The sequence below is a fragment of the Symphodus melops genome, assembly GCF_947650265.1.
Source record: "Symphodus melops genome assembly, chromosome: 1".
Lineage (NCBI taxonomy): Eukaryota > Metazoa > Chordata > Actinopteri > Labriformes > Labridae > Symphodus > Symphodus melops.
The window spans coordinates 50,469,149-50,494,838 of NC_136691.1; the positions used below are offsets into that span (position 1 = coordinate 50,469,149).

A 25,690-nucleotide genomic window follows, 5' to 3' on the forward strand; every position below is an offset into this window, starting at 1 on the left:
TTTGTGATTTATAAAAAGTTTTATTATTATAGAGGTCCTGACATGAATTCTTAAACATCAGAGTTCAAATGTACAGAAGAGCTACAATCATATATACGCATATTTACATTCCCTTCTTAAACTATGTCAAATGTCAGTGCATTTGTTCAACATGATCAACATTTAAAATCTCATTGACTGTCTATGACAAAAAGCAGTTCCAATACCATTTAGCTTCCATTAATTACAATTACAATAATGTAAGAAAAAACACAAAGGAATAACAAAAATGCATCACTGGCAACAGGTCATTACATTTTTAAGTACAGTTTACTGCCAAATCACTTTCTGAGCAAATACATGAGACCCCTTATTCAGTTATTTCAGGCATGTTTACAGAGGTATAAGAACTTTCCCGTGAGGATGAAATAGTGGAGAGTGTAGATGTGGGCTGGGGTTCACTAATAATAGTAACGGATCAGGCTCTTCTTTACTAAGCAGTTTCTTTTTCGTGCGCTGCTGTACAACATAAAATAAGAGCATTCAAAAAAAAAGAGCATGGATACCCTTGGTACAAGGGAAATACTACAAAAAAAACAACAACTTTACAAGTCTTCTAAATGGCCAAATGTCCTGCAATGGCTTAAGCGTTACGGTGGTCAAACAACCACTTTGATCAAGCATCATGAGAGGCGAGCAGCTAATCTCCTAACTATGCTATGGAGTTTCCTGGCGAGTTTGCCCGTGCAAACTGTCGGACAACTTTAATTCACAATAATTTATTCTGAGAGAGGTTCATGAGCTGCCTAACACCTGGATGTGCTGGAGCTGATCAAAGTAAACTCCTGAAGATTTGGTGAGATATAAAATTCAACAATACTTCTCTTGAAGTAACCTACTGCATCTTTCCATCATTTTTGATAGGGTTTCAACATATCGAGGATTTTTGGTCGTAAGCACCGCAGTGTACAATTATTTTGGAAGCTCTCCGTGCTATCCACGTACGTAGCATGTGGCCTCCTAAACGCAGGCCCGTATTTTATGGTTGCAGCATTAACGCTGCTTAAATATAGATGTCTCTCTTCACTTCTTTATGCCCACTGGAGCAAGAAATTAGGAAAAAAAAGTGCACATTAAGTAACAGTAGTACATCCGAGGGCTGTTAAAGGGGAAAAGTAGGGACCGAGACTGATCATAAATCTTGATTATAACAATTGTTTTACCTTATCCCTTCAAAAAGTCTAAGTGTCCCTCTGCTAAGAATGATAAATATGGCTCCCTCTGCTGGTAATATGAACCCACATCTCCCTACTACATCTCGTCTGAGCGGTGCTGCTGTAATATAACAGATGGGGGGTTCTGTTCTATCCAGTTATCCTTGGATCCTGTGACCTCATATGCCACAGAAGCATCCATGGATCCTTCCTGTAAGGTCCCTACTCCTGGCGATGTCATATCTGCAGCCTGACCCGGAACAGGGAAGTCTGCCGACGAGTTGCTGTTGACTCCAGATTCAGAGTCGGGCTTCTCCATCCTCTGGTAGTCGGGGGTGTGGTTATTTTGACCACCGGCAAAGATGGCTTGATGGTTCTCCACCTCGGCTTGGGGCATCAGTAAGAGCTTTTGTTCTTCTTCTTCTTCTTCAAGCTCCCTGTAGTATAGGACGTCTGTGCTTTCCTGAGGCACTGAGCGTAAGGCCCTGGAGAGGACTGCGGTAAAGGAACAAACAGGGTAAACAAAGCTGAGCAAACAAAGCCACGCTGTTGAAAAGAACATTCTGATTGACTGCAAGCTGGCAGGAAGGTTTTTAATTTAAAAAAAAAAAAAAAAAAACATTTTAAGGAAATGATTCAGTTCTTGAGAAATGACTGAATACGGATAGTTTCTTAATGACAACTTTTAAAAATGGCAAGACAACGAAAGTAAAAGTAAAACAGAAGACCAAAATCGTTTCTTTGTTTTGAGCCAACTTACTGGAAGTGGGTGTGTAGACTTCCTTCTTTTCTGCGTTTCCGCCAAATGGATTGACTGAAGGGAAGATGATGAGACAGAAAGAGAGCAGGAACACCTGGAGGACAAGGCCAAAGAGAGGGTGAGAACGACATACAGGAACAAAGAATGTGACACTTAACGTGAGGTCGGTATTCCTGAGAGAAAAAGACAACTAATGTACCATGACACAGGTGCTGGTGGTGCTGGCCTTCATGGTCGACATCTTCACTATTCCCTGTAGTTTCCTCAGCTGCTCTATCAAGGAGCTGGAAGAGTGAATAGGACTTGTTTAAAACATGTCAGAACACTAGCAGGAAAATATGAAAACTTTTTTTTTTTTTTTTTTTTGATGAAATAAAAATATCTCAGTTCTCTTACATGTTCTGTTTCTGCAGCAACTGGACTTTCTTCTGTAGTTCCAGGTTGTGTGCAGTACAGATGGCAACCCTGTGTTGGACATGGATTCACTTCTTTAGGGATTCATCCAAACATACTTAGGAATAGACAGTTTTATAACATACACATGCAATGCTAGAGTAACTCCTGACAGTGAACGTGGTTGACACCAGTGTGTTCCTCTCTTTAACATGAATTTGACAGATTATTTAAGTCCCCCTATGAACTTTATTTCATTAATGGTGTATCATTTATTAATCCCAGAGGGAACATTCTGGGTTTACACTCGAGCACAAACAGGACCTGGTTTAATGGAGAGATGTCAGAGTGAGCGGGCTGCTACACAAGGAGCTGTTGGGAGTTTGATGCCTTGCTCAAGGGCACTCTGGCAATACTCAGGAAGTGACCTGGCACCTATCAAGCAACGAGACCAGCTTCCATGCTTTGGACTGCACCTGAACTTGAAGCCAAAGTCCCTCAAGACTGAGCAACAGCCGCCCCAATACTTTGTGTGCATCAATTTGCTCATTTACAGAAAGTGTTAGAGCACCTTTTTTTTTACCATCTGAATATTTGTTTTATTCTTGGAAATAGCAAAGCTGATCATAATGGTACATTTTCTTTATTTTTTTTGAGTTCTTGAGTGTTGGTCGGACAAACTTTTTTTTTTGGAAGATGTCACTTTTGATGTGGCTGTGGGGAAAGTTTTCACAGACGTGAAAGGACACATTTTTCTCACTGTTTTTACAACCTCTTCATACTATTCTGGATGACACAAAAATAGGTTTATCTAATTACCGACAAGTGGTGTGCTATTGTATTATGATTCTTATATTCTCAAACAGCTGCTATCATGTGATAGTCGATGAAACATGACATGAGGAGAAGAGGGAGTAACTTTACTTTTAAGAAGTCATAGAAGGTGGCCTCTTCGTCTCACCTGTTTTCCAGTCCGTCCACGTACACCTTCTTCTTCTTGCGGCTCTCCTGAGCAGACTGCTTGTTGCGGATCTTCCTCCTGATCCTCTTCAGGGTCCTTTCCTCTGCCTGCACAGAGACCAGAGGCTTTTCAAACACAATGCAGACATGAAATGAAAACAACACAAATACAAGCCCCTTGAACAGCTGTGGCCCGTTTGGAACATTAATCCAGCCAAAAGTTTTATCAAACAGAGATAGAAGACAAAAACGTTCATACATGGATTACCACGATTAAAAAATTACAACACGACTGATGACGACATGAGATCAAGTTTGACACTTTAGTGAATGGATTACCTTTGTGAGAGGCATGTGTGTTGGAATAGTGAGTCCTTCTTTGGACAAAAGACGCTTCTCCTCCTCGGTGAGCACGATGTCTTTAAACTGGAACTGAAGGAAACAAAAAGAGAACGATTTCCACCCCTGTTCCATTTCTTTATTTGCTCAGTAAAACATTGTATTGTAATGAAACATGCGATGAACCAAGTGCCACATACTGTATGATTTGCTAAAGTTAAAATTTGACTCATCGTCAGGCAAACTCTGTGATTGTACCTTAGGGAAAAAAAAGAAAAGAGTAAACTGACCTGGTCTTCTGCGTTTGGCTCAGTTGAATCTGTTGTTGAGTCCTCGATGGCGAGAGTGCAGGGAAGCTCGCTGGTGATGTCCTCCTCCTCCATCACCTCACTCACATAGTCATCTGAAACAAGAAAAACAAAGTTCAATTACCAAAAAGCACATTCTTTAAGGTTATAGCCAAAGGTAATAGCTATAATAAGTAATCAAATTAAAAGCATTAATCAGTCAGAAATGTGTTCATGTTTTTCAGGTTTACTGGACTGTCCAATTTAAGATTCAAAGGCCTTGTTCATATAGCACCTCCAAATCTAAATTTTTAGCACATCCAGATTGTATGTCGTTGTTTTTTTTCACCGGTCTGAACACAAAAAGCCACATGAGATCTGATTTTTCCAAATCTGATTCAAACCACATACAGAGGTGGTTTCAAGCACAATTCAAATCTGATTCCCACATATCCAACTCAATCTGAACTTCGATCAGTGGAACAAAAACCTCAAGAATCAAAACAAACGTGTTGTCAAACAAGCCCGTGGACAGACTGCTCCCCAGGATTGTTTGCATCAGAAATAGGCACACTCCTCTTTCATCCATTTTTCTGTTGTATTCCCTTCTTACCATAGAAATCAATGTGGGTCAGTTAGATGGGATTCTGATCGGGTTTGGGCGGCAGTCTGAACAAAGCCTAAAGCGTCTGCATTAAGTTTCCTTACACTCCACATACCTAGATCAATGAAGACATCTGTATCAAGCTTCTCCGCCCTCACACTCTGCAGCATGTCCATGTCCATGTCCATGTCTCCGCTCTGCAGCATGGAGTAGCTGTGGTCTCCCCGGACTGTTAAGGCCTCAGGGCTTTCTGTCTGCTGTTCTCCAGGGGTCAGGGCAGGGTCAGAGGGCACAGGGCTGGGCTGGGAGTAGCTGGGACTGGGGCATCCTGGACGGTTGCTGTTTCCAACTCCAGTGCTACTATCATCAGAAATCCCGCTGTCGCTGCCTAAGGGAGAGTGAGAGGGACATAATTCCCCCACGTTGTCTTCTCCCTCCAACAAGCTGGACAGAAAGTCTTCAGTGTCCATACCCGTCAGCATCTGGGTGAGACATAAGACTCTGTTAAACACCAAAATCTCACACTTTTTTTTTTTTTCAGGGCGATGTGATCAACTACATCTTTCGTGTGTCTCTTTTTTTCTGTGCCTTACATCTTGTTCAGACAGCCAGGATTCAATGAGTCCAGTCTCATCTGGAAAGAGAGGCTCGGTGGATCCGTCCTCCTGGTTATGGAACAGAAGCCCTAACAGGTCAGCTCCATCCATGTCTGGCAGGTTCTCAGTGACTGACATCTGCAGCAACAAATGGTAATAAAGACAACACCATTTGAGATTAACTTCAATATCTATAAACAATGGCACACATTATATGTTGAAGTATGACATCGATACAGTGATCAAGATATCCCTCCTACAAAACTACGTCATAGCACGTTACATTATTATTGAACACTACTTTCACTAAAGCAGAATTTACTCCACACTTTTTACCGAGGAGTCATTGATGAAAACCTATCGGTCAAGTCAGATTCATTGAATGACAATTATAGCCAATCAACAGTTGAAGCACGGTGAAGTTACTTGCATTCAGCATTAATCCTCTCATCACGTGCTGAGTCAGAGCAAACAAACGCATGTAGCATCCTTCTGAAACATAGTCCTCTAAATGATTTACCTCTTTAAGCTGTTTGTATTTACTCCTGGCACTTTACAATGTCGCTGAAGTCCCGGACCCTTATGCATTCTTTCAAAATAAAAGCACATTTTATATGCTCATATACTAGTCTTAGAAAACCTGCAAATGTAAAACTGCTGCTCCATCCCTGCCTTCAGTATTTACCATTAAGAACCTGGTGCCCTCCTTTAATGTAGCTCTATTTTGTCTTTTTTTAAACTCTGCTTTCATTATGTACAGTATGTATGATGTATGTATGTTTATTCATGCATGTAGTTTGAAATGAAATATGTTTTGTTTTAAGTGTTTAATGTCATCAAATGTTGTGTAAATGGACACATTTGTGTTTGCTGTGTAAATGTTAAACATTTACACAACAGTATATCAGTTTCTGTCTTTGCATGCACACATGGACAATAGTTTATTGTTCTGATAAATTATAGTATAAAATATATTTTGATGTCCCACTGTTGAAGACTTTTTAGTTTCAGAATTAATTCTTGAAGACATTTTTTAAACTAATTTAATTTTTCCAGCTGACTAAAATAAAAGCCTCTTCACGAGGACTATCATGACCATTTTTTTTTTTTAAATAAAATACCAACCAAGTCAAAATTTAGATCGAATATCTTTTTTTAAAAAATTCAATTTTGACAGAAATGCTAGCGGCGCTTGTGTGACGAACTTCACTACATAGTAAACTAAACTCAGAGACAGTCTGTTTGGGTTCTCGTGCACACCTCCACGTGGAGGCTGCCGCTGCAGGAACATGTGGATCCTGAACTGAACCTAAAGAATCACAGATTAACGATATTAGATCGTGTCCTCGCATATCCGACAACGGGTTAATGACACGTATACGAAAGTGTAAAAAGCGTTATATTGCATCATATCCACACTCCCATGATGACCTCATCTTGAACATAAGCCCCGCCCCCACATTCCTTTGTCATGAGATCCAAATACAACATCAGATGTCAAAACAAAACAAATAAACTGCACGGTGGAGGATTTGGTTGATTTCTGCACAGTACATTTTAACACTGCACTGCATGACGAGTTAAAAAGAGACAAATATCTGCAGTCTTCAACGTCTAACACAATAAAAGCATGATCTTTCAGCATTTTCATTTCAATTTAAAATGACCTAGTTGCCCTTCCAATGAAAGCAAACGAGCAATATAGTGCATTGGCTTATTAATTTGTACAAGCTGCAAAACGTTGCATTGTATGTATCCAATGATAGAACATAGGTGGAGGGGGGAATTTAGGCCAAAACCAACCAGACAGCTACTTCATGTTAGCTTAATAATCCCATTATGACTTTATAATACAAAGAGGGCGTGGTCCCTCGTGCTATGAAACGCTCTAAAAACGTCAAATACAGTGACATTGAACTTCAAGCTTTTCTTACCTTTCGTTGACAGGACACAAAACACCATTAGAGAGAATGCGTCCGCTTGTCTTTAAGGTTTCTGTACTCAGCGTTTCTTCGCCGCTATCGTCTCACGTCAGAGTGCTTCCTAGAGAAACCACCTTCCAACAAGGCAAAAAATGCGTCATCACGTAAAGGCGGAAATGAGTACGTGATCCTTTGAGGGTGCTTCTGGGAAGTGTAGTGCGATGCGCATTCTGTACGTGCGAGGGGACTGTGGAAATAAGCACAGCTAATCGAAAAATAAAATGAAACAAAAACTGTTACAAAGACGTAAGAGACGCAAAAAAATCAGAAGCAAAGCATTAAAAAATGAAAACACTCCATATAGACATACAAATAACAGCATTATATAAAATGACTAAAAGAACTACACTGGTGCATTTAAAATTCTTTTAATCATCATTTGAGAATAAATATGGCATTAGAAAATAAAATATCTTATAACCATAAAATCATTCAGAAATTGCCTGAGTCAAACAAAATTTAGATTTTGTCACAAAAAGAACAAAAACTTTGGTGGATGGTTTTCCTCGCTTTATGTTATTTAGTAGCTTTTCAGCCCACAGGGACAAATGATCAAGGTCACTCAGCTCTCTTACATAGCTCACTGTGTGTAACATCTCATAGAGATACAACGCATAAGAAGTTAAGATGTGAAATCTCTCAATACAAACATTAAGGGGCACAATGAAACCAGTCTGTCTGATTCCATACGGTAAAAGGAAACTAAGGCATCGATGAAAAGTTCAAGTAAACATTAAACACACCATTTAACCACCGTTAAATGTATTGCCCGCATGTTCACAAGTTCATCACCTCGGCATGTTGTTGATTTCTCTTTTTTCCTTAAAATATATGCTACATTGATTCCCCAGATAGGTTTACTGGTGTTCAAGCAGGATGGATAAGGGCTGCAACTATCTGGTCTGCATGGCCCACATAAAAAGTTATGTATGCCATTCAATCACCATTACAAAGGACTATGATTTGCTGGTCTTGTGAAAAAAAGCGACAACATTTTTTTACTAGCAGCAACATTCTCACAGAGACTAATTTTACTTCAGAGAAAAAACACTAAAGAAAGAAATCTCAGATTTCAGGAGCAACAAGAGGTTATATATCATATTATAGGGGTTATTTTAACTGCTGGCTATAGAGCACTGTTAAATTTTTAAATAAATTCATGCAATCTCATCACAGACCATTTTGTCATGTCCAGAGCAATGGAGAGAATTTTGTCACAGAACCACACAGAGTTTAGATGTGTGCCTTAAACTACGGTAAACTTTCATTCTTTCCTTTTTACTCGTTGCAGTTTGTCCTCCTGCCTGTGTGACCACAGGCAAGCTCTCAACAGCCCGCTTCTTATGAGAACGGTGTAGCAGGATCCTGTACACCCCTGTAATGGAGCTCCTACAGTCTTTCCCCTGGTTATTGAGGATGTGTTCTGAGGAGATTCCTAGTGTCTCCAGTGCTGTCTTCACCTCCACCTCCTCCTCCTCCAGTTCAGAGGGTTCGCTCTCTGCCAGGTAGGATGGGTCTAGTTTAAAGGCTTCCATGGCCCGTGGGAAATCAACAGGGAGCATCCACTCACAACCCATCATCTGCTCCACTGTGCAGCGGTCAGACGGTATGGGTTGGAGGACTCCCCTGATCAGCCTCTGGCAGGCCTCTGGCACCCACGAGGGCAGGATGTAGGCCCCATCCAGGATGCACCGCTTCAGTTTGGCCACAGTCTCGGCCCTGAACGGCATCGTACCAGTCACCATGAAGAACAGCATCACCCCCAGGGCCCAGATGTCCACAAAGACGCCAACATAATGCTCATCCCTAAAGAGTTCAGGTGCGGCGTATGGCGGAGAGCCGCAGAACGTGTTGAGCGTCTCACTACGGCGGCTCAGAGTGCTGAAGCCAAAGTCGCCCACTTTAACACAAGAGCTGCTGGTGTAGAAGACGTTTTCTGCCTTCAGGTCCCGATGGATGATGTTGTTTTCATGCTGTGGAAGGAAAAGAAGAAAAAGCATCATCGGTCGGTGGCATAATTCTGCACTGCAAATCATGATTAAAAATAATTCAAGCATGACTAAGAGGTCAAAACTCTAACAATAATCAATTTTTGCATTATACAAAAAAAAAACACTACTTTGAAGTGTCCTTTTTGTAAATTTGACTGAATCATTGTGCTTCAGTTTAACCATTTATGAACTGACCATGTGTTTAACAGCAGAGAGGATCTGAGCGAAGACGATCTTGCTCTCTGTGTCGGAGAGTTTCCCCTCTGTTGTTATCTTGGTGTAGAGCTCCCCTCCCCCCGCATACTCCATCACCAGGTGTAGCCGTGACAGCGTCTCGACCACCTCGAAAAAGAAAAAAAGAGTGTTCGCCATCTTAGTTCATTACTTATCGTATTAAAGAGGTTGGGGGGGGGGGGGGGGGGAGTGATCATTGAAATAGACCCTTAAGATCAGACAAAACAAAATATCCATCTAAAAAATTTACAAAAATCTATATAAGATTGTGTATGAGTCCAACCTCATAGAGGCGTATAATGTTGGGATGGTGTAGCTTCTCCATGCTGGAGATCTCTCTGGACAGCAGCCTCTGGGTCTTCTGATCCAGCTTGGTTTTATCCAGGATCTTGATAGCAACTTTATCTGGGGATGTAAATGGGAAAGGCACATGTTTTAGTTATCATTTACAAATGAGTCATTTCAATGGAGGAGTGCACTTTAAAGAGAAGCTCTGTCATTCATTTAAATAGAAACTTTATTGGGGGAAACATAAACTGTTGATACCATTACTTTTGCAACATACATCTTATGAAGTGCTCAGACACATCATCAGTGATGTATCCGAGGATCACGAGGTGTTTCGAGTCTTGAGCATCAGACTCTCCGACCCGGGTGACCCAGATACTGTATGTTGCAAAAATGTTACATTATGCATATCTATGATAGAAAATCTGAGGCTGTTAGCCACAAACACAAACACAGAGTGGATCCTGAAGCGACCATCCTCACACTGTGCACCAGATAATCTGCTGCAGGATTAACTGTCCTCAGAAACCAATTGTCTTGATTATGTTCTCTGAGGGGGTCGATACTTAGAGCACTGTCTTTGTAAATAAAGAAAAATTGCCCTTTACGCATAATCTATATTGCAGTGACTTAGACTTTTAGTTGAAATGGAGTATCAAGGCTGCATGAAAATTAAGCTTGACAAAGTACTGAGCTAGCTACATTTTCCTGCACTCAGTTCAATTTACTGCCTTTGAAATGTTTAAGAGGACAAATATATTGCACCTAGAAAACATGTGCATTAATGCTGCCAGTATCAAATTCAAAAAACTGATATTTGTACTGTATTCTGTTAAATGATTCATAAAGAGAAGAAAATAGACCCCAGGTAACTGAATACAGAAAAGTTCTTAAGAGGCAAAATGGTGTTGAGATATCTTATTGTGCATCAGTATGCATTATTCAGGCTGGTATTAGGCTCCCATGCAGCTCAAAGGGAGCATTCAAAATGCATCACAGCTCATATTGTTTTTGTGGGACTAAATGATGCCAACTATATGCACACACACACACACACACACACACACACACACACACACACACACACACACACACATATACACACACACACACACACACACACTCTCTCACACACACCTGGTAAGGCATAGACAGTGAAATACAGTACATATAACCCTAAAATCATTAAGCATGCACTAACACACCAAGCTACACAGTCATTTTACAGCCCCTCTTTCGCCTTTGATGAGGCATGCAGCAATTTTAGCTGTCGCTAAGGAAACTGGAGATCTCTAATCAATCCATCTGTTCAAGGGCAGCAGACAGTCTGTCTCTTTGCGGCTGAATCAGCCCCCTGGCTGGGCGCACACATTGCCTTTTTAATGAATTGCTACATAAGGACACAGTTGTTAGTATAGCAGCTCATTGATGGAAACAAGCAAATCAGCCAAATTATCACTTCAATCTCAAAGTAAACAGCAAATAGGAGCTTTAATTGACATTTTAAAAGGTCGCTTAGTCAAAGTGTCCACCTCAGATGGCTGAAAAGTACATTTCAATTCAGTTTAGTTGCCATGATTCAATGGATGTGAACTCCTTTTACTGAAAGCAGTTACAGCCGCATACAAGTTTTGTATATATGTGCCTGCATCCTATAACTGCATGTATGAGTATATGCATGTTTACAGTTTTTAAGTAAAAAAAATAAAAATAAAAAAAAGCTGCCTGTCGCTGCTGCTTAGTGGTGTCTTACCTTTGGTGAGCGCATGGATTCCAAGCTTGACATGGGAGAAATTCCCACATCCAATCTCTCCTCGAATTTTGTAGAAGCCGATTCTTCTGCCAATTGTCAGCTCACGGACCACCCTGTGACCAGAATACATAGCAGAAGATAAAACACCACAGTGAATTGAATGAATATGACATCCTCATGAGACCTCAAAAGGATTTTCTTAAATCCTGCACTGTTCTAAAATAAAGTACTTCGAAGGACCTACCTATCATCCTGGCACATGTCCAGGTTGAGTCTCTCCAGTGGGGTGAGGCGGCGGATGGTGGCTCCCTCATCATCTGTGTTGATGTCCGAGCTGTCCTGACGGCTCCAGCGAGAGTACCTTTGAACCACAGCTGTGCCTTTGATTGAACTTCTGCTCGAGTCTCCATTAGACCCATTAGAGGTCTCAGCTGAAATGCTCCGAGAGTTTCCTGCTGCACTGGACCCCTTAGAGCCTGCGGTCCCGGCCCCAGCTTCAGCCCCTTCTGGGTTGCTCTCCGAGGGGTACACAGCAGTCATCCTGCTAGGGACGCCCAGGGTGTTGTGGGCTTAGCTCATGGCTGGAGCTGATGGCGGACTGTATCCGACACAATTAAAACATATATATATTATTCCTGTTTACTCGTCATTTCTTCAGATTGCACAAACATAGTTGTAGTTGCACCAGTGAATTTTCTAATCTATCTGCAAAGGTGAAAAACCTTTTTAGATGTTTTAAATGTAGCTATTTTTTAAGGCCACTTATGATTTAAAGGTTTTTGTCTTGTCCAATCCCTACACATGAACAATGCTTTGGATCTGTAGCATATGCACTTCCTCAATAGAAAAAAATGTTTACTATAACATTTGCAAGAATTCGTATGTAAATGTGTGTAGAGTATAACATACTACAATGGTATGCCAAAACTTTCACACAGCCAAAAAAAGTCTACGTGAATGACAATAAGAATTTTGCAGCAAGCAGCAGTACTGTCTGAAATGTAGAAAGATGTGTAAATACAATCATACGGATCAAAAGCCAAAGCTTACCTTCAAATGTGTAAGCCATTTAAGAGGTGAAATATTTCAGTGTCCTTGCAGGAATCTCATAGATGCTTGGACAGCTGAGTCAATAGTGTTTTCCTGTGCTTCAACAGAAAAGGCCAGAATCTACTGAGTGGATCCCAGCAAATGCTGTATCCAATATTTCTCCAATCTGATGCAGTTGCAAACCGTCCTTTACACATGGATAATCAGCTGCAATCTCTTAACTGAAGCTGAGCACAGCTGTAGTCTTTTTCATTTCGAGAATTCCCAGTGGTAGAAACCTTAGCCTTCCTTAGTTAAAGCTGTCGGAGGAAAAAGTAATGATGCTGGTGAGATCAGATCGACCATGTGTTATCGGATTCATGCTCACTGTTGTCTCTTTGCTGAAGAGGTCTGCTGAGCTTTAATAGGCTATTCTGAGTCTCCAGGGTATAAATAGGCCACAGGTTGAGGAAGGAGGAGGGAAGAGGCGCTGGATGGAGGGGTTGAACAGATGATATTGTCAGAGTGCAGCCTCGGGGCATTGAGTGAGACAACCTGGAACAAAACACATGAGAGACACAAAAAAATCAACGCTATATTTTTGTTAAATGTAGTGATACTGTAGCCCTCCATTTCATTTTCTTCTTAGTACTTTTTTATTCCTTCAAAGTAGTCTTATTTATATATCAACTAAATGCAACAGTCCATCATCTATGGCAGGTGAAAAGGATTATGGGCACATCTCATCAACACAACTCTGCCTATGTGCAGTCTGATGGGGTGTCCGTTAATGCCTGTTGTAATCCTAACTTAATTTAGAGCTTGAGTCCTGCTCCCATGGCAATGCAGGCTGACGTTACAATACTGTAAGAGCAAATGAAACACATACAAAAGTTCCTCCTCCCTTTATACCACCAACAAAATACTCAAAACCTGCCACACAGTTTTTTTTGTACTGATGGGGAGAATAAGGGAACACCGTCAATCCCCTGAGAATTGTGTGTGTGTGTGTGTGTAATCTGTAATAAGGTGATAATTACTCAGAAAACTATCCTCTAACAATGTCCCACGAGTGGTAAAAAAATATGTAATCAAAGGTCAAGTTGAGCCCTGACTTTGCTGAGTTATGCTTTTTTATAAAGACAAATTTACCTGCCAAATACAATACAAGGATTACAGTCTTTATTTACCCATATAAAATGTATCACCACAATATTTAAGTACGCACAAACAGACAGTTTTACTAGTAGTGAAAGTAATCCAAATAAGCTCAAAATGACTGAATCGTTTCCTATCAACAAGAATTGCAAAAGCCTGACAAAGAGTGTTCCTGCACTGTTGTCCTAAAATTCTGAAATGAGCCACACTATAGCACTGGATCCTGCTCCTCTCAAATACTGTTTAAAAACATTGACAACAACAGCCTGCAGAAGTGAAGCCATAACATTTGAAGCTCCCCCTAGTGACTGGCTGCAGTATAGGTAATAAAGTCCTCCTCAAACCTGGGCTTTGTTGTGATTGTGAGTTTGTGATAATGAACATTTATGTTCCAATTTTCCTTCATTCATTTCAGAGAAGTTAAGTTATAATTAGTTATGTGCTGTGTACGTGTGTTTGTGAAACAAATTGTATAACCAGGAGTAACCTGGTGCTTTGGAAGCTGTTCTCTCATCTTTCTCTATATTAAGATAAATGGATCTATGTTCAAGCATGGCAAGGAAATCAAAGCAGCTCTCTTTTGTGCAGTTAACAGTCTCCCGGCCTTCAAACACCTTCCTGCCGTCATGCCATGAATATCTAGGCATTGATCTCAGGCTGCCTAAAAGGATTTGCTAAGAGAGAAGAGGCCTCTACTTTGCAGTACAAAGCAACACGGCCTGAATACCAGCCTTTTATGTATATAAACACAAAGACAACAGGACAACTGGACATGAGATAACACATTGATGGTGAGTGAGCTAAGGGACAAAATGACCATCATGATATTGTAGACGATTTATGATTTACTGAATGACCATTTACTAAAATGTCTTGAATATAGCAGCAGCTACGAGGATCGCTTTGTGCTTTGCGGTGAAAAGCTGTCTACCTGGCTGCTTGGTGATGAACACTGACCGAGCATGTTTGTGTACCTTTTTTTCATCCAGAGGATTAAGTATGAACTGGGGCTATCTATGCTTATACCACGCAGGATTGAGCGTCAGAGTAACACTCCAGTTAATTATACACAAGAAGAATGTTAGACCCATGACCCGGATTCTCTAGGATCATTACATGTCAAGAGAATGGGGCAAAGATAACACTTAGAATTATTGAAATTGAAAACTTGTTGTTTTTTTTGACATGCTGCCACTGCATTTCCATACTGGTTTCTGGTGATGTAAAGAGACACTTTTGTGAGGAGGGAACTAAAGGTAGTATCAGAGTATATGGTGGTGCTAACTAGATATAGTTGAGTTCCATTCCATTCTTTATGAAGCATGTTCCTCTGGAACTAAACTCCTTTCCTGGGGTTACTCAGGGTGATTGTTGAGAATATGCGGATACTCAAGAGCTTCCTGCTGAAAACTGCTGTGTTGGAGTTTTCCCTAACATGCCAGGCTCTGAAAACTTTTTTTTGCATTGAAAAATACAGACATGCCGTGTCTTTGTAAACTGTAGAGTTGTTTGTCCGGGACAGTATGTTTTCAAGAGTGAGTGAGGAAGTGAGCCACTACACTTCATATCTGACAACTTAACCACCTCCACATTCCAGATGTAGATTAAATCAACCCTGATACCAGAAGGCCTCTTGACATTGATGACCTGTCTTGGCTGATATACTCATTCGATGTTGCGAACAGTACCAGCCTGGTGTTTCAATTTTTCTTCAAGGGTGAAAAAGAAGAAGTGCCTCAGTAACTGAGGTGTCAGACTTGTCAGCATCCCTAGTAGCCATTTGTGAATGGAGGCTTGGACCGACTGATGAATCTCAGATCCAGGAAGAACCAAAAGGAGTCTTATCTGATTGGTTCAGCGCTTTATCCTTGCAAGGTTATTTCATATGAGAAAGTGACCTTTTAAGTGGTTTAGGTGTCTGAAACAGCCAAAGCTTGCTTTCTTTTGAGTTTTCTTTGTCTTGTCCACCTAGGAGGAGAACCATGGTATATAAAGTTGGTACTCTGTCTTTACAATTATGTGAACCATTCATGCAGAAACTCAGATCATCCAGCACACTGCAGGTTTATGAGCCACAGCCAGCCCTTCATCAGCAAACATTAACTGCGTTGCCAAGAACGGCTCCTTGCTCACCAGACAATCAATCATTGGTCTTAGGATCCCAAAAGACAAGGAGGAGGGTTTTCCTGGCACACTCTGCTGCTGATCACACTGCCAGCATCAGCAGCCTCTTCACACACTCCAACGACGGAAAACAGAAGAGCCCATCCATAGCAGCTGGGGTCCAAGTATTACTCACTCTTTCCTAAACGCCTGCTTGTTCCTGTGGACAAGGAGCTGTTCCTCACATCACAAGCTATGACACGTCCATCTGTTAAGAGTCTCTGTTTTTGCTCCAAAACTTCACAACTATTCCCTCATTCCCATGTGCATGTGTGTGTCTCATTCTCTCTTTTTAACTGCCATTATGCATTTGGGCTCAAAGACAACACTCACACCAACACACAGACATTCACACAGCCTGTCCTCCGACAGACACATGCACGAGCACTTTCATATAAAGACAGACACACAAGAGTGTACACACAGAGACAGCTCCCTCCACACAAAGCTCCCCAGTGTGTTAATTGAGATGCGCGGCTGACAAGAATGAAGAGCTCAACAGTGAAAGAGCTGCCACAATGAAGACTATGCACCCTAGGAACAGACATGCAGGCCTCTCTGGAATCTATGGGACAAATATGCCACATTTCCAAAAAACACACTGACCTCTAAATCCCTTCCCCCCTGACACACATACACCTTAAAAATGGCGTTAAATGCAAATGCTTTAGCTTAGTTTGCAATTGGTCCACGCAAATGGACATTATATGCATCAGTAAACTGTGCTATCTCCATCCCTTTATTACTATTACCTTTACACTTGTTTTCTTGGGTCTCATGAAAGCTTTATATTCAGAAAATGGTATCCTAAAGCATGTTACATACACAGTGTTATTCCCTAAGCCTGTACATCCTGGCAAGAGAGAGAGAGTCTCTGAGGCCATGGCAAAGTTACCATAACAATGTATGCATGGAACACAATAACACAATACAGAGGACATTGTCAAAGAAGTATTCGTTAGCTCAAATCTAAATCTTTGTACTAAATGATTTCTTCCTGCTTTAAAGGGCCAACTGAGTTTACATGTTACTGAGTGCCAGCGCTTCAAAGAGGTTTGTATCAAAGAAAAATACATGAAGCACAGTGCTCTCCAACAAAAGAATACCAAATCAGGAACAAATGTATTTCTGGGTGGACTACACAGACCCCGACACGGCTATTTTTGCTAAGACAAGTACGAAAATAGAACAAGCCTCCCATCAAGGTCTAAATAATGAGCAGATTGGTTATGGCAGGTTTGACATAAGATTTTTTTTCTTTAATTCAATACAGTCTCATTTTGTTATTTTAAAACTGAAATAGATTTTTTTTCTAATCAGACATACTTATAAATCATGTAGCAACAGAAATATTAAGGGTAATTGAAACATCAAGAATCCGGCTGCTGAGTCATTCAGAAATTTCCTCACATCTATCATCTCACAGACATTATATTAAGCTAAAAAAAATAAATTAAAAAAAAGTTTTATTTTGTTGAAATAACCTTCTGTAATAGCCACTTACAATATTAGGCCTAAATAATGTTAACAAAATTGCTTTTCTCTGAAAGAATAATTGTATGTCATTGTAAGTAGAAAAAAAGGTAAATCCAATTGCTGCATTTTTTTTCAAGCAATTTTCTCCCAGACATCCAATACAAAGATGTGATAGTTGTCAAACCATCACTCATACTTTCCTTAATTGAGCCATGCTGAGGTATAATAGAAACTGCATAATGGGAGATACCACCCAATCACAGCGCAACAGGTGTTAGAACTGCTCTCCTCCAGTCTTTACCTGGTTTTATTACTGTGTGCTCCATCAAGTAAACAAGGTTAATCAGTGGGTCAGGGTATATCCCCACAGTTGGAAGGCTATCTTCATTTGCCTGTGCGTGCCTCGCGTGCGTGCTGAGTGATGCTTTGTTATCCTGCTTAGTGAAGATGCTCTGTATCTGTGCCGGACGACTGCTGCTAAAATATTATCAAATAAAACACAAGAATAAAGCAACACATTATGGTGTTCGATCTCAAGTCAGCATTCAGAGATTGTTTTAAACAAGGTGTTGACAGGTTGCCTTATCTTCAATGGGGTGATTGCTCCATTTATTTATTTTTTAAATAAATGCAAAAACTTACAAGCTTTCCCATTTAACATTTGCTTTTGAATAAAGGCACCTCGGAGTGTAATGAAGTGACCTGTCAGTCGTTGTTCAATAGTCAACAGTTATCCCTCCTCGCAGCAGGCCAGTCTCTGTAGAAGCCATGCATTTCGCTTTGTAATCCTGTGAGAACAAAAGGCGACACGTCAGTGAATCTTACTTGTTTGGGTGCCTTCAAGAACCCGTGACGACCATCTTTACGGACCTTTACGGGCCATCTTCTCCGGTGCCCGGTGACATTGAGCGGACTGGTTCTGCTGCAGCAGCTGCTGCTCCTCCGGTTCAGTTTGCTTGTTGTGAGGGAAATCCACTTGACAGGCAAGCAAAAGGACCAATCAGCGGCGGGCTGAGGTTTACAACGTGCGTGTCTAATCCAATGAGCAGAGAGAATTCCAGCTTTACTTTAGTTCAGTACCACAGGAGCTGTCCAGACGCACCAGGTAACCAAACCTGTGTATGTTAGCTGCCATGGTGACTGTGGCCACGCTTCTCTCACAGCAGAGGTTCAACGTGGGGTCAGGGGGTCAGCAGGAGGCCGTAATCAGACTCAAAAGGTATCATCAGGTCTCAATATAAGCAGTTTACTGATGATAATCATATCTAGAAATTGTAAGATAACACTTAAGACTGAACTTTTATGCATTTAACCTATGTGGTTAAATGCATATAGGCATGTATTGAAGTTTTTCTTTTAAGTATGTGTGGTTAAATGCGTATTTAGGCATGAGGTTCATTTCAAAGTAGTGCTCAGCAGATTGAATGGTATGGGAAATGGATTCAGTTCTTTAGCACATTTTTTTCTATCTGCAGTCGTTAAACCATGTTCAGTGGGATAACTAAGAGGAGAAAACTCTAAAGGTTAAGTTGCTCTTGACTAAACTTTTACTTTCATGTCTCTCATTTCTCTAGATTCATCTTATCAATGGTTTGATCACTTATGAACCAGAGGAAGTGCCCCTTCTACTTGTATTTCTTATTTCAAAGAGTAGACCATCTTCTTCATGGGAGGCTGCCATTTACAATGTATAGCTTTGACTGCTTTATGAGAATTTGTCTGACTCACTGTACTTTGTTTTTCAGCCACATGGGGGCAGTAGAAACAAGCTATAAATACAACCTTACAAAGCTATCAAAGAGAAACTTGTTAGCAAACAAGTGTCCAGCAGACAGAACTTCAGCAGTCATCTGTAGCTCTTTTTCATGGTACTTGGGAAATGTAAGTCAAACATTGACATTCACTTCAGATCTAGTTTTCCTTCCACCAACTCCTAAGCAGTAAATATGCCACATGTGCAGGTAGGATACAAAAAGCGTGTACACCAGTGTTGTGCTTCATCTAAAAAAGATGCTGACAAGTGAGGGCCTGCAGATGTAAAGTAGCTCTAAGCTAACTCTGGTGCAATACATCAAATGGAAACATTTATGTTAATATTGTACATGGTCACTTTATAAATAAAACAAAAGTTTAATTCAATTGAATCACAGCATCAAGTTGCTGTGATAAAATAAAGCACTGAACTGTGGACACTGAAAAAATATTGACATGGATGATAATTTATATAGCAACTTCTTCAACAATGCATTTTATAATCTATTGTTATATTAAAAAGAGATGTAAACAGGGTGCTGGTGGTCCAGCGGTTGGTATGCATGACCCATGTACGGAGACTGTAGTGGGTGGCCCGATTCCAAATGTGTCCTTTCCTGCATGTCATTCCCCACTCACTCTCTCTTTTCTTCTGTCCTGTCTCAAGAGTGAAGGCATTAAAAAACTCAAAATAAAAAAAGACCTTTATAAATAACATTTTAAAAAGTGATATGAGCAGCTGTAAGCTAAGACATGAAAGTATAACAAAGTCAACAGCACTGAGATATTCCCACTAGTTAATTGTACTCAATAGAAGGCCATAAGACAGATATCCCATTCTGGAAAACATTTTATTCCATATCTGAGATTTTCCTAAAAAAACAGCAAATTCAATAAGAAAATAAGCATGAACAGAACAATATGTAGCACTTGCAAAAATCTGCTGTTTCATGAGCTGCAACAGGAATATTTCATTTCATGTCTAATTGTCTTTTTGGTCAAAGATGAACTCAGAAGAGAAATGTGTGAAACTTGATTGATTTAGCAAAGTGGAGTCACTCAGGATGTGGTTGGATGGCAACAGGCTCAAAAATAAATACAGGAAAGCTAGTAGGAAATTGCATATTTCCAAAATTGTCTTTAACTCCGCTTTCAAAGAGTTGCCGTGGTGGGAATGAAGTCCCTGAATGTGATGTTGGACACGAAGACATGTTGATGTGTCATGCTTTATCCCACATGCAGTGTTCTTTAGAATTAAAAAAAAGGCGTCAAAGGGCAATAAAGTCTCTGATGTGTCCTTTGAGACAAGTCAAATTTCTCATACAATCAGAGCTTGTTCTGCCTCTTCGACGTTCACCATTTCACCCTCCACGTCTACCTCCACCTGAGAGCTCTCCACCTGCTGCCCGTCTACTACTTCTGTGGTCACGCGCACCACCTGGATCTCCACCCCTGCCCGCTTTAGTCTCTCCACGTCCTCCTCACACATCTCCGTCACCCCTCCGTCCTCCATCACAACCGCTGTGGCCTCGTCCATCTCCATCACATCCACAGGCTCCATTGTGACGTGCTCCACTTGGATGCCGTCGTCCAGCAGCACCGTTTCGCCTCCCTCTATGCTCTGTGTTGCGATGGCGATGGCTGCTGTGGCGGCAGAGTCGGCGATGACCACTTCTTCATTTGACCTGTCCTCGATGGAATGGACGTCTTTGAGGTGAGTCTTCAGTTCTCTGGCGTGGGTGAACCACATGTCACACACGGTGCAGTGGTTGGGCTTGTCGCCTGTGTGGCTCACGAGATGGTCTTTGAACTGGTCCCAGCTGTTGAAGACACTGCTGCAGACCTGAACGAGGAAGGGAAATGAGGAGGAGAGGAGAGATGGGTATCAACGCTTCTCTTTTTGAATAACATCGGACGTGAACTCAAAAAACATACTCGATTACCCATGGAAGACCAGAAGATAAATCCAGAAGGTCGTAAAACTAAAAAAACACTGGCAGGAGTCCGCCACAATTGGACCCCAAGGTGACATCAGAAATGGCTTAGAAATGTACACAATCATTACGCCTGTTAAAGCCTACTTTTCAAGCTTGCACCTGTACTAGATTAGTGATCACAGGTGAACAAAGAAATACTCTTTATACAGGAATACAAACACCACACAGCCACTGTTCATGCTTGTAAATACATGTCTCTGTCAACTAATGTACACTTTAAGGTGTTTGGTTTTTGCTCGTCATTGTGGTTATATTTACATTTGTATTTGTGTGCACCACCAACCTGCCAGAGGACATCAGATGGAAAAGAGCTCATGGCTGCAATCTGGCATATTTACGTGTTTATGAGCATTAATGTGTACTGGCCCAAGTAAAGGCAGATGTATTGTTTAGATTAGTGAAAACATGGGGGGGGGGGGAATTGTAACATGTTATATTTTTAGGGATATACAGCACGGGTAGGAAAGCCCTCAATGGCTGTGACTCTGCACAAACTGTACCTGGCATTCATAGAGTTTCTTGCGCCCTTTCTTGGCTCCGGCCCCGTTCTGACAGGCGGCCATATGGCACTTCAATGTGCTGTTCCTCGCAAATCGCTCATGGCAGTCTGGACACTCATAAGGTTTTTCCCCTAAAGAGGAGACATAAAAAGCCAAACATGGATTTCAATGAAACCTGTTTAACAACAAGTCAGCGATACATGATTATGTTAAACTGGCACAACTAGCTACATGTTTCTGTTCTCACCAGTGTGCTTTCGCAAGTGCTCCTTAAAGTGGCCGAAGTGGTCAAACTGCTTTTTACAGTATTCACACACGTGCACCTTCTTCTGCGGTTTCTGGTTTTGAGACAGCTCCTCTGCATCGAAATGAAACGTGCTGATGTGCTGCTTCAAGGCGCCCTCCCGCGTGTAGGCTTTGCCACAATGGTTGCAAACGTGGGGTTTTTCCAGAGAGCCGAGATGTGTTTTCAAGTGCTGCTTGAGGTGGTAGTACAACTTAAAGCTCCGGTCGCACTTGTTGCAGCGAAACATGTTGTCCACTTGGGAGATCTGGACCTCAACCATCCCGACATTCTCCAGCACTTTGGAGGCCGTCACCGTCTCCTCCTGATACACCACCTCCTGATGAGGAAGCACACAGGAAAGGCGGGGGTTGATGCTTTTACATTTAAAACAATTCATACACCACAAACAAATATTTGCACAAATACAAGCCGCCATACCTCATCTATTTCGTCCTTTTTAATGATATGCACTGTAGATCCCCCTTGCTGATACTTGCTGGTAATGTCAGCAAGAAGAGCCAAAGCAGAGTCATCGGACGCCTGAGCATTTTTTGCTGCATCCACTACCTCCTCCAGCCCTGTCTCCTCCACTTCAATGACTCCTTCTCCTATCACCTCGATCTCCACCTAGAAGACAGTGAATATATTCAGTATGGAGAGTTTAAGGCTGGGACAACGGAAGGTTTACTTCACACATACAGCAATTATAGCACAAAGTGGTGGTGTAACGGATCACATCAAATCTCACGCTTTGGCTCGGAGCACAGACACAGATTGGATCGTTCTTCAGATCTGCAACCAGTGTCAAAGCACTCCATCCATGCACATGTATCTGTGTGACGACCATCGTGAGGATACTAACCTGTTCGCCCTCCGCTGAGGGCAGACTCTCTGTGATGACATTTGAGGTCTCAGCAATCTTCCTCTTTTTACCTTTGCTCTTAGCGGTCAAGGAGGGATCTTCATTCATCCTACAAGAAAGACAAGATGAGCTATTTTTGAAGACAATATTCCACCTTCACCTTTGTCGATGAATGATGTTTAAATTCTGAATACTACTGCTACTACTTCAATTTTAAGTCTGTGTGACAGTATAGAGTATTTAAGTCTCACTTATTGCCGAGTGCTTTGATGGCTTCTTGCATCTGCAGGTATTCAGCGGCCTTCCACACGTCTGCCTCCTCCTTTTTACCCACATCTAGTATAGCTGTGTACGTGAACTCCATCAGCTGGCGAAAGGCAGTGTTACTCACTCCTGAGGGTACGACAGAGCAGCAGCAGTGAGCAAAAGTGACTCAATGTTTTATGCACTATGTACATGTTTGGATTGAAAACACTTTATAAATAAATGCATTATTTAAGAGTCATAAGGACAGAGAAAAAAAACATCAGTGGCTGCAAATTCTTTGAAATTAATACATTTATAGTTTTTAATCTTTCTCAGAAGTGGGACCTTTTTTTTTTTTTTAATTCATGAAAACACAGAATACCTTCTATCTCCACGAGAGGCTCTTGGGTAAAATCCTGGAAGAACTTGTGGAAAAACTGACTGCATGCTGCCAATACCGCTTTATGAGCTCTGAACTGATGCCCTGGAAGATAAAATTGACACTGTAATAAGGAGCATCAAGTAGGAATTTTCCTTCGTGACCTACAAGGCGGGCCTACTTACCATCCACAATCAGAGTAATGTCTGTGAACTGGTCCAGCTGACGTTGCTCGTTTAGTTTGTCCATCATGACTTTGTAATGTGCTGGGTACTCATTGCATGCATCCAACTCAACCTCCACCTCAGCCGCCATCATTCACTTTATCTTTCTCTGCAGGGATCAGGTACACATTGAGATTAGGGCTTACATCAAATTATAGCCTAGACTCATAAAAGAGGTAAGAAAGCTATCACCTATACAGCCATGACACACACGCACGCACGCACGCAAACACACACACACACACACAATACCAATGCCATCACAAACAGAGATGAAAATAACATTTACAGTATTACAGCAGTGTACTCTAATAAATAAAAAAATGACTTTCTTTATTCTCTTTAGATGAGACTAGTGTTTTACAAATCTTAAAAGGGAACAAGTTTCATAGTATTGTGACCCGATGAGCAGAATTATGCACCCAGTCCTTGCGTTCAATACAAAGCTCAACAGACCAAGATTAATAAATGTGATAACTACAAATAGATCACACAAAGACCATTGTGTTCAGTCTGAACACTTCATATATCAGACATGAAGCTAGAAGATCTGCATTTGAACAACTCTTTAATTAAATTGGAATGGCTTGAAAGGACGTGAAATTATGTCAATGTCAAAGTCGACATGACTTTTTTCCCTGTCAGCCAATGTAACACACAAAACACTAATGTGTCAGCATGATGGCGCTACAGAGTAACATCCATGTTAAACCAGTAAATACACATTAAGGGGGACTTAAAACAACGCGTGGTGAATTTCAAGGACAAATTCCTGACATGCCACTGGAGACTGACTTCACAGAAGATCCGACACATAATTGACACTTTGGCTAACGTTAAACAGCTTTGCTAATCCACTTCCAGGTTAGCTTCATTAGCCAGCTAGCCAAACACAGCTCTAACCCTGACACATGGCTGCAGCACATTTATTAAATACAGGAGGAATATACGAAACTACAGCCCAACTTACCAGGAAAGGATAAACCTATGTAATCATTTCGACAATGGGGCATGATAAAAATAAAAATAACACAACCCCAGCGAGTTGTAGGTAACGGGCCTCTTAGCACGCTCGCCATTTCGCGTTTGACAATCAACATTACGTCATCAAACCGCGCATTAAAATACACTTTTCCCAGACAGATTTCCTCATTACAGCCGACGTGGGGCGAAATAAACGTCAAAAACTATCGACATACGTACCTCAAGTTTGATAACGCTGCTTCAAAAAGTTGTTAGGGGATTATATTTCCCTCGACGCATGTACTGCTGTTCTACTCTCGGTGCTACCAAAAAAGGGCGGTCATACAACGCTCAGGACTCAGATTCCCAGAATCCCTTGCACTGTAGTCAGGGACGCCGTAGAGCGTTGCCTGGAGACAGCGGTGAGTCTTTTTCCTTTTTAACTGCTATGGATCAGTGACTGGGGAAAAAATGTTTTCAGGAGTTTAATGTTAGGCTTCTCTCTTGTAAATAAACCTAATATTATTGATTTTATTATTATTGTTGGGCTTCTCCTTTTTAAATAAACGGAATATTATTGATTTTATTAATTTATTATCATTATTGATACTATTAATATTGTTAGGCCCCCAAAATGCAGAGATTACATTTTCTTTAAGAAGTCTATATAGACAGCAGTTTATAGGATATCCTTGTTAGTAATAAGTCCTAATGGAAGAGAAATTATACGTTCTTTAAAGCGAAGGGGCAGAGAGAAGAATATTTATACTAAATAACATAAATAAGTCTGCAGAAAGAAAAAACAAGTGTTGACATAGCCCACTGTAGTATATTAGGGCCTACCTAAAAAAGAGACATTAGCCTCTTGTCAGCTCCACTGACTTGTTAAGTTAAAGGCAGGGTTGGTAATAGAAACATTTAGAAACATTTTTTTAAGGTTTTGGTTGTGGTTGTCTTTCCGTCATTAATAATTCTTGTGCTCTGAAAAAGGAGCAAAGAAAATCTTTCATCTGTAGCGTCGTAGTTAAGCACAGAATTTGACTGTCTGCCACACACGGCGGTAACAATCTGATGAATCAATTATGTCTCCCTTCTCGTTTTCTACCCTTTATGTCACTAGCCTGCATGAGCCCACACTCAATTCAAAACTTTTATTTTGACTCTAAAGACAGTGAGGTTGATTGAGGGGCCTGACAATGACCACATCATCAAAACCTCAAACCTTTGCAAGGACTTTGACTGTCCTTGACTTTCTTTCCCCCAATTGTCACATAA

At 41.1% G+C, this 25,690-nt stretch overlaps 3 protein-coding genes across 12 annotated transcripts; all 3 read right to left on the reverse strand.

Moving 5' to 3' along the window:
• On the reverse strand, positions 1–7,226 carry creb3l3l (cAMP responsive element binding protein 3-like 3 like). The gene is made up of 10 exons (XM_079344569.1): positions 7,067–7,226; positions 5,130–5,270; positions 4,652–5,018; positions 3,936–4,048; positions 3,646–3,738; positions 3,308–3,414; positions 2,350–2,418; positions 2,153–2,237; positions 1,954–2,047; positions 1–1,688 (listed from the first exon to the last, which is right to left on the reverse strand). Exons 2-10 carry the CDS (start codon positions 5,268–5,270, stop codon positions 1,291–1,293), a joined length of 1,467 nt encoding a protein of 488 aa, XP_079200695.1. The 5' UTR covers positions 7,067–7,226; the 3' UTR covers positions 1–1,290.
• A 240-nt stretch (positions 7,227–7,466) lies between these two features.
• On the reverse strand, positions 7,467–18,326 carry nim1ka (NIM1 serine/threonine protein kinase a). 9 transcript variants are annotated; one of them, XM_079342241.1, is made up of 9 exons: positions 18,077–18,326; positions 17,909–17,994; positions 17,508–17,680; positions 12,431–12,964; positions 11,625–11,978; positions 11,381–11,493; positions 9,623–9,744; positions 9,301–9,447; positions 7,467–9,087 (listed from the first exon to the last, which is right to left on the reverse strand). In XM_079342241.1, the coding sequence occupies exons 5-9, from the start codon at positions 11,918–11,920 to the stop codon at positions 8,329–8,331; spliced, it is 1,437 nt and encodes a 478-aa protein (XP_079198367.1). In that variant the 5' UTR covers positions 11,921–11,978; positions 12,431–12,964; positions 17,508–17,680; positions 17,909–17,994; positions 18,077–18,326; the 3' UTR covers positions 7,467–8,328. The 9 variants fall into 9 exon arrangements, with proteins under 9 accessions (XP_079198367.1, XP_079198368.1, XP_079198365.1 ...); XM_079342242.1 differs by lacking the exon at positions 17,508–17,680 and having other exon boundaries at positions 12,431–12,523; positions 12,798–12,964; positions 17,888–17,994; XM_079342239.1 differs by having other exon boundaries at positions 17,888–17,994.
• Positions 18,327–19,790: 1,464 nt separating this feature from the next.
• znf131 (zinc finger protein 131) lies at positions 19,791–24,823 on the reverse strand. Of its 2 annotated transcripts, none has more exons than XM_079342216.1 (9): positions 24,656–24,823; positions 23,414–23,561; positions 23,232–23,333; positions 22,855–22,996; positions 22,604–22,712; positions 22,180–22,368; positions 21,703–22,078; positions 21,456–21,586; positions 19,791–20,801 (listed from the first exon to the last, which is right to left on the reverse strand). In XM_079342216.1, the coding sequence occupies exons 2-9, from the start codon at positions 23,544–23,546 to the stop codon at positions 20,277–20,279; spliced, it is 1,707 nt and encodes a 568-aa protein (XP_079198342.1). In that variant the 5' UTR covers positions 23,547–23,561; positions 24,656–24,823; the 3' UTR covers positions 19,791–20,276. The 2 variants fall into 2 exon arrangements, with proteins under 2 accessions (XP_079198342.1, XP_079198343.1); XM_079342217.1 differs by lacking the exon at positions 24,656–24,823 and adding an exon at positions 24,423–24,599.
• Positions 24,824–25,690: the final 867 nt, after the last annotated feature.

What these genes read in the sequence shown, in the direction of transcription:
- creb3l3l (XM_079344569.1), bottom strand. Translation starts at nt 5,270, where the DNA reads ATGTCAGTCACTGAGAACCTGCCAGACATGGATGGAGCTGACCTGTTA. An exon ending in CCTGGCTGTCTGAACAAGAT is followed by an intron (nt 5,019 to 5,129) that starts GTAAGGCACAGA and finishes TGTCTCACCCAG; the next exon opens with ATGCTGACGGGTATGGACAC. An exon ending in AGATGTCTTCATTGATCTAG is followed by an intron (nt 4,049 to 4,651) that starts GTATGTGGAGTG and finishes TTCTTGTTTCAG; the next exon opens with ATGACTATGTGAGTGAGGTG.
- nim1ka (XM_079342240.1), bottom strand. Translation starts at nt 11,920, where the DNA reads ATGACTGCTGTGTACCCCTCGGAGAGCAACCCAGAAGGGGCTGAAGCT. An exon ending in AATCCATGCGCTCACCAAAG is followed by an intron (nt 9,745 to 11,380) that starts GTAAGACACCAC and finishes TTACATCCCCAG; the next exon opens with ATAAAGTTGCTATCAAGATC. An exon ending in TCTCTGCTGTTAAACACATG is followed by an intron (nt 9,088 to 9,300) that starts GTCAGTTCATAA and finishes TTCCTTCCACAG; the next exon opens with CATGAAAACAACATCATCCA.
- znf131 (XM_079342216.1), bottom strand. Translation starts at nt 23,546, where the DNA reads ATGATGGCGGCTGAGGTGGAGGTTGAGTTGGATGCATGCAATGAGTAC. An exon ending in GCCTCTCGTGGAGATAGAAG is followed by an intron (nt 22,997 to 23,231) that starts GTATTCTGTGTT and finishes TCGTACCCTCAG; the next exon opens with GAGTGAGTAACACTGCCTTT. An exon ending in ATCAAAGCACTCGGCAATAA is followed by an intron (nt 22,713 to 22,854) that starts GTGAGACTTAAA and finishes TCTTTCTTGTAG; the next exon opens with GATGAATGAAGATCCCTCCT.